This window comes from Lithobates pipiens, unplaced genomic scaffold (assembly GCF_037356315.1).
Source record: "Lithobates pipiens isolate NorthernLeopardFrog02 unplaced genomic scaffold, aLitPip1_a1.2 Scaffold_8, whole genome shotgun sequence".
Classification (NCBI taxonomy): domain Eukaryota; kingdom Metazoa; phylum Chordata; class Amphibia; order Anura; family Ranidae; genus Lithobates; species Lithobates pipiens.
Window position 1 is genome coordinate 461,655,566 of NW_027507903.1, and position 16,541 is coordinate 461,672,106.

Consider the following 16,541-nt stretch of genomic DNA (forward strand, 5'->3'; position numbering starts at 1 on the left):
TGGGTGACCCCGCCCCCCTCTGATGTAACGGAAACCTGCCTGTGTTACATCAGAGGGGTGCGGGTCACCCCTACGTCACAGGGAACCCCGGGTTTCCCCTTGCGTCAGAGGGGGGCGGGGTCAGGTGACGGGTGGCCCCGCCCTCCGTATATAAGAAACGTCAGCCGCCGGAATGCCTGCAGTGTCTCCGTGGAGGAGACAGAAGAAGGATGTATTCGCTGCGCTGGATGACATGAGACATCGCTGGAGAGATGACCGTCCGTCGCTGGATAGCAAGAGTGGATTACCACCGCTGGAATCTTTTTTTTATTTTTTTATTTCTAATAAAGGAATTTTTCAAAAGTGTGTTTGTTTTATTTAACCATTTTTTACACTTTCTTTGTGAAATGGTAGGGGTACTTTTGTACCCCCTTACCATTTCAAACAGGGGGGGGGCCGGGATCTGGGGGTCCCCTTGTTAAAGGGGGCTTCCAGATTCTGATAAGCCCCCCGCCCGCAGACCCCCACAACCACCGGCCAGGGTTGTGGGGATGAGGCCCTTGTCCTCATCAACATGGGGAAAAGGTGCTTTGAGGGGTCACAGACCCCCAAAGCATCCTCCCAATGTTGAGGGCATGTGGCCTGGTACGGTTCAGGAGGGAGGGGGGGGCGCTCTCTCGTCCCCCCCTCTTTTCCTGCGGCCTGCCAGGTTGCGTGCTCGGATAAAGGGTCTGGTATGGATTTTTAGGGGGAACCCCACGTCAATTTTTTTTTTAATTTGATGCGGGGTTCCCCTTAATATCCATACCAGACCTGAAGGGTCTGGTTATGGATATTTAGGGGGAACCCCACGTCAAATTTTTTCTTACATTTGAGGCAGGGTTCCCCTTAATATCCATACCAGACCTGAAGGGCCTGGTAATTGAATTTGGGGGACCCCCACGCTTTTTTATTTATTTATTTATTTATTATTTTATCAATGACTTTCAATGAGTGTTCTCTGTATTACGGAGCCGACAATTCATAATAGCTGCGAGTGATTTTAAAGGACTTTTTTTCCTGCATAAATGACACTTTGTGCAGGGACAATTCTAAGCACGGGAAACATGCGCCCCTTCACAGGCATATTATAGACAACCCCCCCCCTACCAAATTTAAAGGAATATTAGGCCACGTACACACGCGGGGACTGTTCGCCCAACTTTGTCCGCTGAACAGTGTTTCGGCGGACAGTCCGCCCGTGTGTGGGCTTTCAGCGGACAGTTTCAGCGAACAGTCCGCTGAACAAGGTTTTTCGGAATTTCCGAAAAACTGTCCGCTGAAACCTTGTTTCAGCGAACAGTCCCCTCGTGTGTAGGCTTGTTCGTCAAACTAAGTTCCGCGCATACTCAGAAAGAATTTACAGGGCGGAAGCGCTCGGTCTTGTAAAACTAGTGTTCGTATTGCAGCTAGCATATTCGTCATGCTGCTAATTTTGTGTTTTTTTTAATATAGCCCGTTCTTTTCTTCTTCGTAATGCAAGAAAAGTGAAGTAGCTTTGCTGCTTATATTCACACAGAGTTATACTACATGTTTTTATTCATCCTCATCCTATGATTAATCTTCCAATTATAGCAAAAATATATTCCCAATTTATATATAAAAAAAAAAAACCAACCCAAAAAAAATAAATAAAAAATATATATATATATATATATATATATATATATATATATATATATATTTCAGAAAAAAAAAAAGAATTTATCTATTACTATATATTTTTGGAACTACCATTGTCAAATTTTTTTTTTTTTTTTTTAAGATAGACACATTATATATATATATATATATATATATATATATATATATATATATATATATATATATATATATATATATATATATATATATATATATATATATATATATTTATTTATTTATTTATTTCAGAAAAAAAAAAAATATCTATTACTATATATTTTTGGAACTACTATTGTTTTTTTTTTTTGTTTTGTTTTTTTGGGTGGGGGGTTTGAAACAAGATGGACTTGCATTTTTTTGGGCCAAGCAGGACTATGCAAGTAGAGATAGATAGATAGATAGATAGATAGATAGATAGATAGATAGATAGATAGATAGATAGATAGATAGATAGATAGATAGATAGATAGATAGATACCCAAACCAGCATTTTAGCCTACACATGATTGCATGTTCAAAATCAGCAGAGCTTCCCCTCATTTCAAATGTTAAGCCTCAAATTTACAGCGAATGCACTTCCAAGTGCACTTGCAGTGCTTTAAAAATTGCACTTGAAGTTAGCATATTTACATGAACATGTGTTTTGTAAATAACCCCCAGAGTCTTTTGACATGTATCTGCCTACTCACAAATAAACTTTGTTTTTTTAACCCAAAATTATACAAAAATATTGATAAAAAAAAATAAAAATAAAACATACAAGATTTTTTTGCAATAATAAATTTTTATTTTTCCTCAGAACCAAAAAAACAAAACAAAAGGGAGGCAACACTGGAGACAATTTTGTTTGTGAAGCCTTTTGTCCCCCAGGCACACATCAAGTGAGTGGACACCAAAATTCCGAACCTGCGTAGCATGTACATAGGGAGCACAACCAGGTCCTAGAATCCCAAAGACCAGGAACAGCAGCAGATGAGATCTATGTCCCCAGACTGTGGTACTACAACAGCCTGCGTCTTCTTTCAGAGCAGACTGAAGCCAGGCAGTCACTTGCGACTCTTCCGTCTAGCCTTCCCTCCACGCTTCGCTGGAGGCTGTGCCTCTGGTGGTGGAGTTGTGGTAGGAGGAGGAGGAGGAGGAGGAGGAGGAGGAGCAGTAGGGTCTGTTTTGTAGAGCTTAGTGGTGGGTGTGAGCTCACCCTTCAGACCCAGTTGTATGGCATCAAAAAAGATTGCCTCACACATGTTTCTTTGGGGTTTGTCCATTTCTTGGAGCTTGCTAGCCAGATAAGTGGCATAGGCCTCCTCAGGATTGGGGGGGTTTGGACAAAATCTGTGTGGCTCGCTGTATCAGCACCAAGGACTCCTCCTCTGTACGGCACATCCTCCTGGGCCTTTTGCTGGCTAGGCGGAGGGGAGGGACCTGGCTCTCAGTCCTACTCCTGCTGGGCCCAGCTAGCTCCTGCGTGTGGCTGGTCCCGGCCTCCTCCTCCATACCACTGGTCCCGGCCTCCTCCTGGGTGAGCTCATCCTGTGTAAAAAAACAAAGCAATCAATAACTAAAATATGTCTATATTTAGAAATCATCAATCACTAACAATTTTACAGTTCTCACTTGCAAATACATTTGTCTTGAAATACAAAAGGCTATCATTTTGACACCATCATTTTTCCATCAGTTCATTAAGATTTGAGCCACATTTGTGTAAACTACTGTATCCTTCTATCTAATTTAATTTGTGATGAAATCCTAGATTTGGAAGCAATTCAAACATTGAACTTGACATCATTAATATTTGAGCAATCCAAACGTTAGAAACTAAAATATACCTGGCTCCAGCTGGGCGCATCAACCTCGTCCAGCAAGGAAGGGTCTGGATCTTCCAGGGATGGCTCACCTGAGGCAGAGGGAAGGGTGGAGGAACGGGTAGACGGAAGAGTCGAAAGTGACGGCCTGGCTTCTGACGTGTCATGAAGAAAACGCAGCCTGTCATAATACCACAGCCTAGGTACATAGACCTGACCTGCTGCTGATCCTGATGTTTGGGACTCTAGGATCTTTCTTTGCTCCCGCCTATACGCGCTACGCAGGTTCTTAATTTTGTTGTTCACAAAATTAGTGTCTGCCTGGGGGACTCGGGTTTTCACAAACGCCAAAACTGTCTCCAGTGTCTTCTTCCGGGCAGCACGGATTGGATATTGGGGGTGTTTTGTATCCCACAGATTGCTGTGGGACTCCACTAAATCTAGAAAGGTGGAGAGGAAGGCCTCCTCTTTAAAGGGGTCTGCAGTATACTTTTGCATTTTCTGAAAAAAAAAAAAAAAAAAAAACCAAAAAAAAAAAAAAAAAAAAGTCAGACCAAATGCACACTATATTGTGACAATGTAGGCGAGACACACACTACTACACACGCTACCCCCCCCCCCCCACACACACACACACACTACCCCTCCCACATACACACTACCCCTCCCACACACACACACACAAACACTCCCCCCCCACACACACACTCTACACACACTACTGCCCCCCCCCCCCACACACACACACACACACACACACACACACACACACACACACACACACACACACACACACACACACACACACACACTAGCCCCACCCCCTATACACCCACCCCCACACTACCACACAAAACACCAAGCCCACTCAACCACCAACCCACATAGAAATCAATTAAACATCAATAAGAATAAAATTCAATATGCATATCCCTAACGCAGGCTTTAAATTAACCGAAAATAAAATGATAACTATCTTACCGTCGCGTGTAGCACTCGCTGCTCCCGTTCGGACAAGCGTACGGCCTCGTGGTAACGCTTTATATACGGCGCATGCGCTCAGGCTCCGCCTGCGTCGCCCGCCCCTGACGTTCCTTGCGACCGTGTTTCCCCGCCCCTTTTACCCTCCTTCCGCTGTGGGTGTATGAGAGTAGAAAATGGCGGATGCAAGTTCAATTAGCAGCGTGAGCAGCGCGGAGGAAAGCCATGGGCCCCATGCTTCAGGAGCAAGGAGGAGATACAAGGCCACCAATATGGCCTTCGAAGAGATGGTGGAGATGGTGGCTATCCTTAAAAGGGAGGACTATGATGGGGAACATGGCCCTTAACCAAAACCGAATATCAGGAAAAGCGCCATCTTGGACGAGGTGGTCACAGCCTTGGAGACAAAATTTGGGGTACGGAGAGGAAAGGACCAGCTGCGGAAAAGATGGTCGGACATCAAGTCCAGGGAGCCGGACCAATATGACCGCATCAAAAAGGTCCTGAAAAAAAGTGAGTAAACTCCGCGTTTCTCGTGACTGTCGGACATAATCGTTTGATTTGATCGTAATCGTTCGTGTAGATAGTGTATGTAAAACTGGTGGATTTGATCGTAATAGTTCATGTAGATAGTGACTGAAACTGGCGGATTTATATTAATCGTTCGTGTAGGCGTTGTAAATCTGGCGGATTAGATCGTAATCGTTCGTGTAGGTAGTTTATGAAAATATGGCGCATATGGTTGTTCGTATATGTGGGCGTAAATAGCATGAATTTGTGTATGGTGTAAATTTATCTGGTGTTGGATTAGATTTTAATTAGTTTTTTTTTTTTTTTTTTTTTTTTTTTTTTGTATTGTTCATGATAAACTGAATTGTCACGCTCAGTTTATAGGATATACATTTTAAATAAAGTTTCATAAATTTATTCAGTGCAATGTAGACTCAATTAAAAAAATGAGATAGATAGATAGATAAAATGCTGGTTCAACATCTGGACTAGGAAACTTTTATAAGTGTAGTTTGGGCCTTCATAGAACATTTTTGACATAATCACACACAGGTACTCCAGGCGTTGATTCGAGTGTGTCCGTCTGTGAAACTTGGACAAAAGATATACAGTATCACAGTTTGGTTAAAGGCTAGGTTCACATTGCTGCAATGTACGAGATCAAATGTGATTTGCACCGCACTGCAGTGCAAATCACATGTGATCTCTGTGTGATGCGATTTCAGCCATGCATGTAGTATGGCTGAATTTACATCACATCCGGACCAAACTTGTACATGGCCCTTTTTTTAGTCCACAGCCAAATCGGATCACATGGGTGTTCACACCATGTGGTCCGATTCCTGTCCGAGTTTAAAGATTGCACTGTGAAATGAGAACTAATTTGGAGGTGTCAATAAAACTTTACACTGATACTCCCAGCAGGTCACATAGGGCAGTGCGAACTCCGCATGCGATGCATGAAACCACAGTAGATTTGCAGCGTTCACACATCGCAGCAGTCTGAACACAGCCTAACTAAAAAAAAAAGTCATTTTAAGGATGTATTAAACTAGGATCTTGTAATAACCAGCTAATAATTTTACACCACTTCAAACCAATGTTTCATATTCAAATTTCTGAACTCAAATATCACTATGCTTAAAAGTATTTTTTTTTTTTTTTTTTCATTCTCATAGGGAAACAAAGACTCAGACAAGAGGCGGAGCAGCCCAGGACCCCCCGACCTCGCCAGCCTGATTGGGCAATTAGCCCCAGCCCCAGCCCCAGCCCCAGCCCCGTGTCGGTGATGGAGCCATCCAGCCCTGCGTCAGTATTGGAGCTGCCCAGCCCAGTGTCCTCGAGGGAGCAGCCAAGCTCGGTATCCTCCGCTGGACCAAGCTCCGTAGCTCCACTGGATGAGCCCAGCCCAGGGCTAGATGTGGAGGAGGAAGAGCAGGTGGAGATACACACCCCACAAAGTGAAAGTGAGTGTCTGACAACCCAGCTTAAGGTAAACAATTAATGGCTGTATATTTTAACCAATTTTTTATCTACACATGTTTTTAGGTGATGATCTGGTGGTGGTAGGAGAAGCTGCGGAGCCCTTTTCAGCGGACAGTGCCCAGAGGCTGATAGGGCAGATCATGGCCTGGAATGCCAGGATCGACTTAATGGAGAGCAACATCCAGGCCATGCAACAACAAATCCTGGCCACGCAACAACGAATCCAGGGCATTCAGCAACAGCTGGTCCCTATGAGGCAGGAAATGAAGGACATGATCGATGTTTTAGGGAGAATCTAAGCCCCTTTTCCCCTAAAACACAATCGATCATGTCCTTCATTTCCTTGCCAAAAAGTTTTTAAGGTTTTTAGTTGATTTTTAGAGGCCAAATTTTGAAGATGCACACGGTGTGTCAACATGTGCTATGTGCCATCAGAGGATCGCAATGGACGCATTTGGTGTTTGCAAACCCTTCCTCCTTCTAGTATGAGAGAGGAAGGGATTGCACACACCAAACACGTCCATTGATCACTCATGATGGTACATAGCACATGTTGACATTACCAATTTTTGGTGTGCATCTTCAAAATTTGGCTTTACCCCTTGTTTTATGTAAATAGTTAAAAATCTGATTTTATTATTTTAAATTTTTGTGATAATTGCATTTTTGATATATTTATATATTTCTATGTTTACCAAAAAAAAAAATAAAAAAAAAAAAAATAATAATTTATAAAAACAAAAAAAAAATATATAAAAAAAATTATTTTTTAAAAACCAATTTCACAAAAAAAAAAAAAAAAAAAAGAATTAAAAAAAAAAAACACAAAAAAAAAAAAGATCTAAATAAGAGGCACTGGTTTGAATGTGCACTATTAAAAAATCAAAAGAAAAAAAAAAATATGTGTGTGTCTACTTCTTTCAATACTCAATACCAGTTTGGAAAGTCATTTTGTGTTTTCTGTCACAAAGGGCCTTATTTCCTATTGTCAAAAACCACTTTGCTATACAAATGCACTAGGACAGGAATATGCAATTAGTGGAAATCCAGCTGTTGCAGAACTACAAGTCCCATGAAGCATAGCAAGACTGACAGCCACAAGCATGAGACCCAGAGGCATGATTGACTTGTAGTTTTGCACCAGCCGGAGGTTGGCCAATTGCATATCCCTGAATTAGGTCAATGTAGGATACAAGCAACGTGAAAAGCAAACAAGAACCAAACTTAAAAATTTGAACAGACAAGACATATTTCAAGAAAAAGATTTTTTTTATTGGTCAGCTGGCATTGGAATAGCCCCCCTACCATTAAAATAGCTGACATAGCGGTCACGCACCTCACGTGCTGTTTGGGGGGCTAAGCCAGGAAGGGCATGATCCAGCCCTGTCAGTTCTGGAAGCCTGAGTCCGGCCTCAGGCCCAATAGGCTGCAGGTACTGGTTACCAGAAAATTTCCTTAAAAAATTGTGAAGAATGCAGCAGCACAGAATAACATAGTTGAGTTTATATTCTGCCAGGTTGATGGCTGTCAGCAACAGACGGAACCGGCTGGCCATAATGCCAAAGGCACTCTCCACAACCCTTCTTGCTCTGGCCAGCCGGTAATTAAAAATCCTCCTCTCCGGGGTGAGGGTCCTTTGGGGGAAGGGTCTCATGAGATGTTCACTCAGACCAAACGCTTCATCAGCCAGAAAAACAAACGGGAGCCCCTCCACATTTTCGGCATCTGGTGGCAAGTCCAGGCCACCAGTGGTAAGACGGTGGCAGAACTCGGTCTGCCTAAAGACTCCTCCGTCAGACATCCGGCCGTTCTTCCCCACATCCACATAAAGGAAGTCACATTGTGCCGACACCACCGCCATTAGCACCACACTATGGAACCCCTTATAATTCCAATAGTAGGACCCCGAATGGGGTGGGGGCACAATCCTCACATGTTTCCCGTCGATGGCCCCTCCGCAGTTGGGGAAGTCCCAACGGGCAGCGAACTGGGAAGCCACAGTCTGCCATTCCTGTGGCGTTGAAGGAAGCTGAAACCAAAAAAAAAAAAAAAATTAGTCATTAAATAAAAACAATTCATAACAAAGAAAATTCAAAAACATTTTGGAACAACAGTTAAACAGAAATCTTGCTAATTTGTTTTCTGCCAAGAAAAAAAAAAAAGTAGGCGGACCAATTCACAGATTAATCAGCCCTCTGATGGACCAGAGGACATAAATTAGGTGGGTAAGTGGGGGGGGGGGACTAATTACTAAGTATACAACACATGAACCAAATTTGAGTGGGGTGGGGACTAATTACTAAGTATACAACACATGAACCAAATTTGAGTGGGGTGGGGACTAATTACTAAGTATACAACACATGAACCAAATTTGAGTGGGGTGGGAACTAATTACTAAGTATACAACACATGAACCAAATTTGAGTGGGGGGAATAATTAATGAGTTGACAATCCATATCTCTCTCTATATATCTCTCTCTATATATCTCTCTCTATATCTCTCTCTCTCTCTCCACACAGGGTGTATACACAAAAAAGGTAAAAAGCTAAAAAAAAAAATGACACAAAAAAAAAAAAACACATTTAAAGAAAAAAAAAATGACACAAAACAAAAAAACATTTAAAGAAAAAAAAAAGACGCCAAAAAATAAAAATAAAAAAGTAGGCGGACCAATTCACAGATTAATCAGCCCTCTGATGGACCAGGGGACATAAATTAGGTGGGTAAGTGGGGTGGGGGGGGACTAATTACTAAGTATACAACACATGAAACAAATTTGAGTGGGGGGAATAATTAAATGAATGAGTTGACAATCCATATCTCTATCTATATATCTATCTATCTCTCTCTATCTATCTATATCTATATATCTCTCTCTATATATCTATATATCTCTCTCTCTCTCTCTCTATATCTCTCTCTCTATATCTCTCTCTATATCTCTCTCTCTATATCTCTCTCTCTCTCTATATCTCTCTCTCTATATCTCTCTCTCTCTCTATATCTCTCTCTCTATATCTATATATCTCTCTCTCTATATCTCTCTCTCTATATCTCTCTCTCTATATCTCTCTCTCTATATCTATATATCTCTCTCTCTATATATCTCTCTCTCTATATATCTCTCTCTCTCTATATCTCTCTCTCTCTATATCTCTCTCTCTATATCTCTCTCTCTATATCTCTCTCTCTATATCTCTCTCTCTATATCTATATATCTATCTCTCTCTCTCTCTATCTCTCTCTCTCTATCTCTCTCTCTCTATCTCTCTCTCTCTATCTATCTCTCTCTATCTATCTCTCTCTCTCCCCACACACAGGATGTATACACAAAAAAGGTAAAAAGCTAAAAAAAATGACACAAAAAAATAAATAAAAAACATTTAAAGAAAAAAAATGACACCAAAAAAAAAAAAAAAAGTGCATGCATTCATATAAAGGGGACATTCACATCATATTCCTGTCATGGATATTAAAAGTCATGATGAAATTAATACAAACATACAATGCAATATTAAAATAACAAACTTACCTTAATATATTCCTTCTGCAGGACCCGAATAATGGCAGAACAGGTCTCTGGAATAATGATCCCCAGAGCCTGGGGGGAGATGCCTGTCGAGAACTTGAGGTCCTGAAGGCTTCTCCCTGTCGCCAAGTAGCGCAACGTGGCGACGAGCCTCTGCTCCGGAGTGATGGCTTGCCGCATGCAGGTATCCTGCCTGCTGATATAAGGGGTCAGCAAAGCCAGCAGACGGTGAAAAACGGGGTCCGTCATCCTGAGATAATTCCTGAAATCATCAGGATTATTCTCACGGATCTCACGGAGTAAAGACATATGAGAGAATTGGTCACGCTGGCGCAACCAATTCTTTGTCCATGAACTCCTCCTCACCCTGTTCACAGACTGGGCTCGGGTCAAAGTATTAACCCCAACACCAAGCCCCCATATAGCACGAACTCGTTCCCGAGTACGTCCACACTCCATGGCTTTGAAACGGTCGGCTGGACAGACAAGCTCAACTGAACGCACTGAAGAACAGCCAGACCTATGAAGAACGACCTGAAACCCAGAAACGAGCGGACCAGAAGCGCCTAATAACAGGTACAACTGATCCACGCGTACCGAAAGACAGATACAAACCTCACAGGTAGACTGCGCCGCAGTGAACGGACAAATTAAGCTGGAGTCTGAAAAGCGCGAATCGTCTCTAACCAAACTTCTACTAACGCAAAGTCAGCAGAAGGAGCCCAAAGGGTGCTTTGCTGTGCCTTGGACCTCCTATTTCTAGTCCCGTCGTACGTGACATATGTCATCGCGCACGGTTTCAGCAAACTGTTCGTCCGTCGTGTGTGGCCATGTCCGTCCATGCTAATTTTGAGCGGACTGTTTGCCGAAACTGTTTGACGGACAAAGTTGGGCGAACAGTCCCCGCGTGTGTACGCGGCCTTACACTTTTATTGTTTCACTTTAATCATTATTAAAATCACTGCTCCCGAAAAAACGGCCGTTTTTAAAACTTTTTTTTGCATTGATCCATGTCCCCTGGGGCAGGACCCGGGTCCCCAAACACTTGCAGAATCTTTTCTCTCTGTCAAATCTTTTTTCTCTGTCGAATATTTTCTCTATATAATCTTGGACTAATAGAGGTAAGGTTAAGCACATTCGACCACAGGTTCTATAGACACAGATTGTTGTCAGAGTCATGTCGAATCTCCTATTCTATATCGAACTGTTGTAACAATGAAAACGAAAATAAAGCATTTATTTATGTCGGATCTTTCGTTTTTCGGATTTTGTGCTTTCGTTATCGTTTGTCAAAACGAAAACGAAAATAGCTGAAATTCGGACGAAAATGCATTCGGACGAAAACGAATGCACATGTCTACTACTAAATACAACAGAAACATTTGAAATAATAGGGGCCCAAAAGGTCAGAGTTTCCTTGAGATCCCCACCACGGCCAGAATAACTCCTCTTCTGAGCATTAGGCGATGCTCTTTCTTCTTTCTTTCTTAGCTCAGCTCGCTCTGAGCCTTATTGCTATCCCTTTTTCTCCTCTCCTCTATCCAAGTTTATTCTCATTTAGAAGTCAACTATTTAAGGTCCTTTGGTAGAGTCTGAATATGCGTTTACGTGCTCATTACTTTGTGGCTGTAGTTTAGGATGATTGGGGGTTGGTGTCTCGGTTTACGCCTCTTCCTGGAGGAGGTGGTCTGGGGGGAGGGTCGGGGGCCCCCCATCTGGCACAGATTGCTCCCACTCGGGGTGCCGGTGGATGTGGGTCCTTCTCCTAAACTCTATCAGCTTTACAGACGGGATACCAACAGTTGATCCTCCCCTTAGATCTGGATTTGACCCGCGGTCTGGACTCTTTCAGCCATAAATGAGGGAAGCATCAAGGACTCTTTCCATACTTCAATGTTTATTTCTGTATGACTTATGCTATATGTATAATCTATGCATTTTGGAATAAAAAAAATTTGAAATCAAGAAAATGCCAGGAAAGACCTACTAGAATAGCTGAACTTTATTTGAGGTTACTCAGAGGCACTTTAAATGATGGCAGGTGTGTACTGACTCCTATTTAACATGAGTTTGAATGTGATTGCTTAATTCTGAACACAGCTACATCCCCAGTTATAAGAGGGTGTGCACACTTATGCAACAACATTATTTTACATTTTTATTATTACTCCCCCCAGAAGATTTCAGTTTGTTTTTCAATTGAGTTGTACAGTTTATAGGTCACATTACAGGTGGAAAAAGAAACCTGACATTTTAACAGAGGTGTATAGACCACTGTACATAAGTATTCACAGCCTTTGCGCAATACTTTGTGTACACACCTTTGGCACCAATTACAGCCTCAAGTCTTTTTGAGTATGATGCTAAAAGCATGGCACACCTATTCTTGCACAGTATCTCCTATTCTTCGTTGCAGGACCTCTCAAGCTCCATCAAGTAGGATGGGGAGTGTCGGTGCACAGCAATTTTCAGATCAATTGGGTTCAAGTCTGGGCCACTCAAGTTCATTCACAGAGTTGTCCCATAGCTACTCCTTTGTTATCTTGGCTGTGTGCTTAGGGTCGTTGTCCTGTTGGAAGGTGAACCTTTTCCCCAGTCTGAGGTCCAGAGCGCCCTGGAGCAGGTTTTCATCAAGGATGTCTCTGTAAATTGCTGCTTTCATCTTCCCCTCATTCCTGTCTAGTCTCCCAGTTCCTGCCACTGCAAAACATCCCCACAGCATGATGTTGCCACCGCCATGCTGCACTGAAGGGATTGTATTGGCAAGGTGATGAGTGTAGCCTGGTGCCTTTTGACAAACTCCAGGTGGACTGACATTTGCCGTTTACTGAGGAGTGGCTTCCATCTGGCCACTCTATCATACAGGCCAGATTGATGGAGAGCTGCAAAGATGATTGTCCTAGAAGGTTCTCCTCTCTTCACAAAGAAACGCTGAAGCTCTGTCAGAGTGACCATCGTGTTCTTGGTCACCTCCCTAACTAAGGCCCTTCTCCCCTATCGTTTTTTGTTTCATTTTTTTTTAATGTGCAAAGATTTCAAACAAACTTCTTTCACATTGTCATTATCAGGGCCGTCTTTAAGGCAGGGCAAAAGGGGCAGCTGCCCTGGGCCCTGTCCTTGTTGTGGGGCCCAAATCAGTTGCCTCATACTTCCCAACTATCCCAGTTTAAATTCCCTTTTCCCTTGAAGTTTTAGTCCTGTGCTGTGTCCCGATATCTCAGTGTGAAGTGCTACTACTAATGCTGCCCAGCTCTGCCCTATTGTTGTGTACAGATGACTCACATGCAGACCCTGTGTTTACATGAAAATAACTGGGAATCATATGTAAATAGCAGCGGCATTCATAAGTAAATAGCTGTGGCCGACGGCATTGATATGTAAATAAAGGCGGCATTCATATGTATATCATGCCCCCCTGCAGTAAGGAGATGATGTGCTGTAACCTCTAGCAACCAACCAGTGAGCAATATTACTGTACAGTAATCTCTAGCAACCAATTAACAAGCAAAAATAATTTGCTGTAACCTCTAGCAACTAATCAGTGAGCTGTAATGTGTGCTATAACCTATAGCAACCAGTCAGTAAGCAGTATTGATATGCTGTAACCGCTGGCAACCAATCACAATTGCTGCCTGATCTGATATAGTAAACAGATTTTAAGTCTAGCTGCTGTTTATTGTATGTCTCAGAGCAGGGGGAGAGTGAAATTGCATGGGGGGGGGGGGGGGGGGCAAGAAAATTTTTGCCCAGGGTCCAATCAATATTAAAGAAGGCCCTGGTCATTATGGGGTATTGCTTGTAGAATTTTCAGGAAAAAAATGGATTTAATCAATTTTGGAATAAGGCTGTAACATAACAAAATGTGGAAAAGGTAAAGCACTGTGAATACTTTCTGAATGCACTGTATAACACACATGCATCCGCTTATAGAAGAGACATGCCCCCTGCAGGCTGATTTTAAATCTGAGGAGTTGTAAAATCTCTGCCTGAAAACAGATGTAGGTTAATTACACCAGCGTAAGGAAAATATTTTTTTAAAAGAATAAGTAAACTAACCACTTCACGCCAATATACATTGGCACAATGGCAGCCGTGGGCAAATGGGAGTACCTGTACTCCCCCTTTAATTGGCGGGGCTAGTGGGCCACCGCATACAGTGTGACCGTGCCCGCAGGACCTGTGGACTCGATGTCCGCCGGTCTCCCGGCATTCATGCCACGGAGCTGCAGAACGGGGAGATGCCTATGTAAACATGACATTTCCCTGTTCTGCCTAGTGACATGACAGAGATCACTGCTCCCTGTCATCAGGAACAGTGATCGCTGTCATGTCAGTGGTGGCCCATCCCCCCACAGTTAGAATCACTCCATAGGACACACAACTCCTTGATCGCCCCCTAGTGTTTAACCCCTTCCCTGCCAGTGTCATTTACACAGTAATCAGTGCATTTTTATAGCACTGATCGCTGTATAAATGACAATGGTCCCAAAATAGTGTCAAAAGTTTCCGATCTGTCCCCCATAATGTCGCAGTCACGATAAAAATTGCAGATCACTGCCATTTCTAAAAAAAAAAAAAAAATAATAATAAAAAAGCCATCAATCTCTCCCCTATTTTGTAGATGCTATAACTTTTGCGCAAACCGATTAATATACGCTTTTCCCATTTTTTTTGACCAAAAATATGTAGAAGAAGAATACATATTGGCCTAAAACATTTTTTTTATATATGTTTTTAGGGAATATTTATTAAAGCAAAAAGTAAAAAAATATTGCTTTTTTTTTCAAAATTGTCGCTCTGTTTATAGTGAAAAAAATAAAAATCACAGAGGTGATCAATTACCACCAAAAGAAAGCTCTATTTGTGGGAAAAAAAGGACATCAATTTTCTTTGGGTACAAGGTCACATGACCGCGCAATTGTCAGTTAAAGCGACAGTGCCGAATCGCAAAAAGTGCTCTGGTCAGGAAGGGGCTAAAATCTTCCGGGGCTGAAGCTGTTAAAGACTGTTTTTAGATATTTTTCTGGATGTATTTCCTAAATTAGAGCTTCATCTAAATCTCTTCCAGCGTGGACAGAGTGGTGAAGGGTTGAATAGAAGGAAGATCAGGTTGCATAGACTATTCTGTCCCACTTTCGTGTATTTTTTGTGTCTTGTATTAAACTGCATGAGGTTATCATTTTTCTGTAGATGCTGACATCTAGTGGCAGTTTTGGGCCACTACAACATGTCTACTAATGTAATTGCGGTATCTTCCTTTCTCCTTCCCTCCTGTTTAGTGCTAGTTAGTTTAGTCCTAGCTAGACCCTCCCCACTTCCTCCATGTTCCCTCAGTCAGTGTTAGTACTTCACAGACAGAGAAAGGGCATAGGAACGTTATTGGCTTCTTACACCTCAAAAGACTGGAAAAACATTCTCTGTACAGCAATTAGCTGAAGTAAAATTGTGTTGGGATTCAACTTCTGCATCTTACTGAAGAGCTAAGCTGCCTGTGGATGGCGCTAATTCAGCAGATGGCCATACTGTCTGAACAGACTGAGTTAAAAGAGGTATGTCAATGCATACAATGGCATCTGAAATAGAACACATATTGCTTGCTGAATGGTTTAGGCCTGGTTCACACTAGTGCGATTTCAGATGCGACTCAAGTCACAAAATCACATGACAATGGAAATTGCATTTGTTTTAAAAGGTGCCCATTCACATCAATGGGACACCATGTGGTTCCTGTACCATTTTGGTGCATTTTACCATGCAATTTGGCCCCATAGAACATGCAAACCACATCCAAAATTCATCCAAAGTCACACTATACAATCACACTGCAAATTGTGTCAAAATCACATCACAGTAGTGTGAACCAAGGCTTAGAATATTGGCACACCCCCCTTCCTCTTTCCTGGCAGAGATGGGACATCTAGATTAGTATGTGCTGGGCGTTCATTCAGCAGAATGAATGTCACAACATTTACCAAAAATCAATCTACTAATCTTTTAAAGACAATCTGTCTTTTTGTAGCAGACAAAATGCGAAAGTGTAAACGCCCAGAGGCAATTCCATCAGAGGCTTCTCAGTCAGGTATTCTGCTTGATAATAGATTATTTTGAAACTCACCCAAAAGAAGAAGTTGAAGAGGAATAAGAGATATTTTAGGCAGATTGATCCTCTCTCATCTTTCTCCTCATCCTGTTCATGTCCCATCGCTGCAAAATCTAAAAATAAACAGTTTATAGTTTACTAACTGCTCCAATGAATTTATAGGCATCTGGTAAATAACTTATTGATTTCCCTTCTTCCACAGATCTGTAAATATCTATGCAGGACAAAAATCATTTCTCATAACTAACAGCGAACACTGGGAGGACATATAAAAAGTGAGGAGCTAGCAAACGTAAAAATGATGGAGACAATAGCCAATCAGAAACCAGGATATACATTTCTACCAAAATAGATTACAGATAGGAATAATTTGGTTTACTTCTCTATATGTTTCCTATGTGGGCTATATTGTTGATCTATCACTTACTAGTTTTTCTTAATTCTTATTCAAAGTCTTACCAAAG

General features: G+C 42.0%; 1 protein-coding gene across 1 annotated transcript in view; it reads right to left on the bottom strand.

The window, feature by feature from the left end:
* LOC143960175 (tetraspanin-11-like) overlaps positions 1 to 16,185 on the bottom strand; it is a 143,437-nt gene extending 127,252 nt beyond the window's left edge. Inside the window, exon 1 of the mRNA XM_077468494.1 lies at positions 16,093 to 16,185. Within this exon, the coding sequence (XP_077324620.1) occupies positions 16,093 to 16,179 (87 nt within the window). The 5' untranslated portion in view covers positions 16,180 to 16,185. The remainder of the gene's footprint in view (positions 1 to 16,092) is intronic.
* Between the last annotated feature and the right edge of the window lie 356 nt (positions 16,186 to 16,541).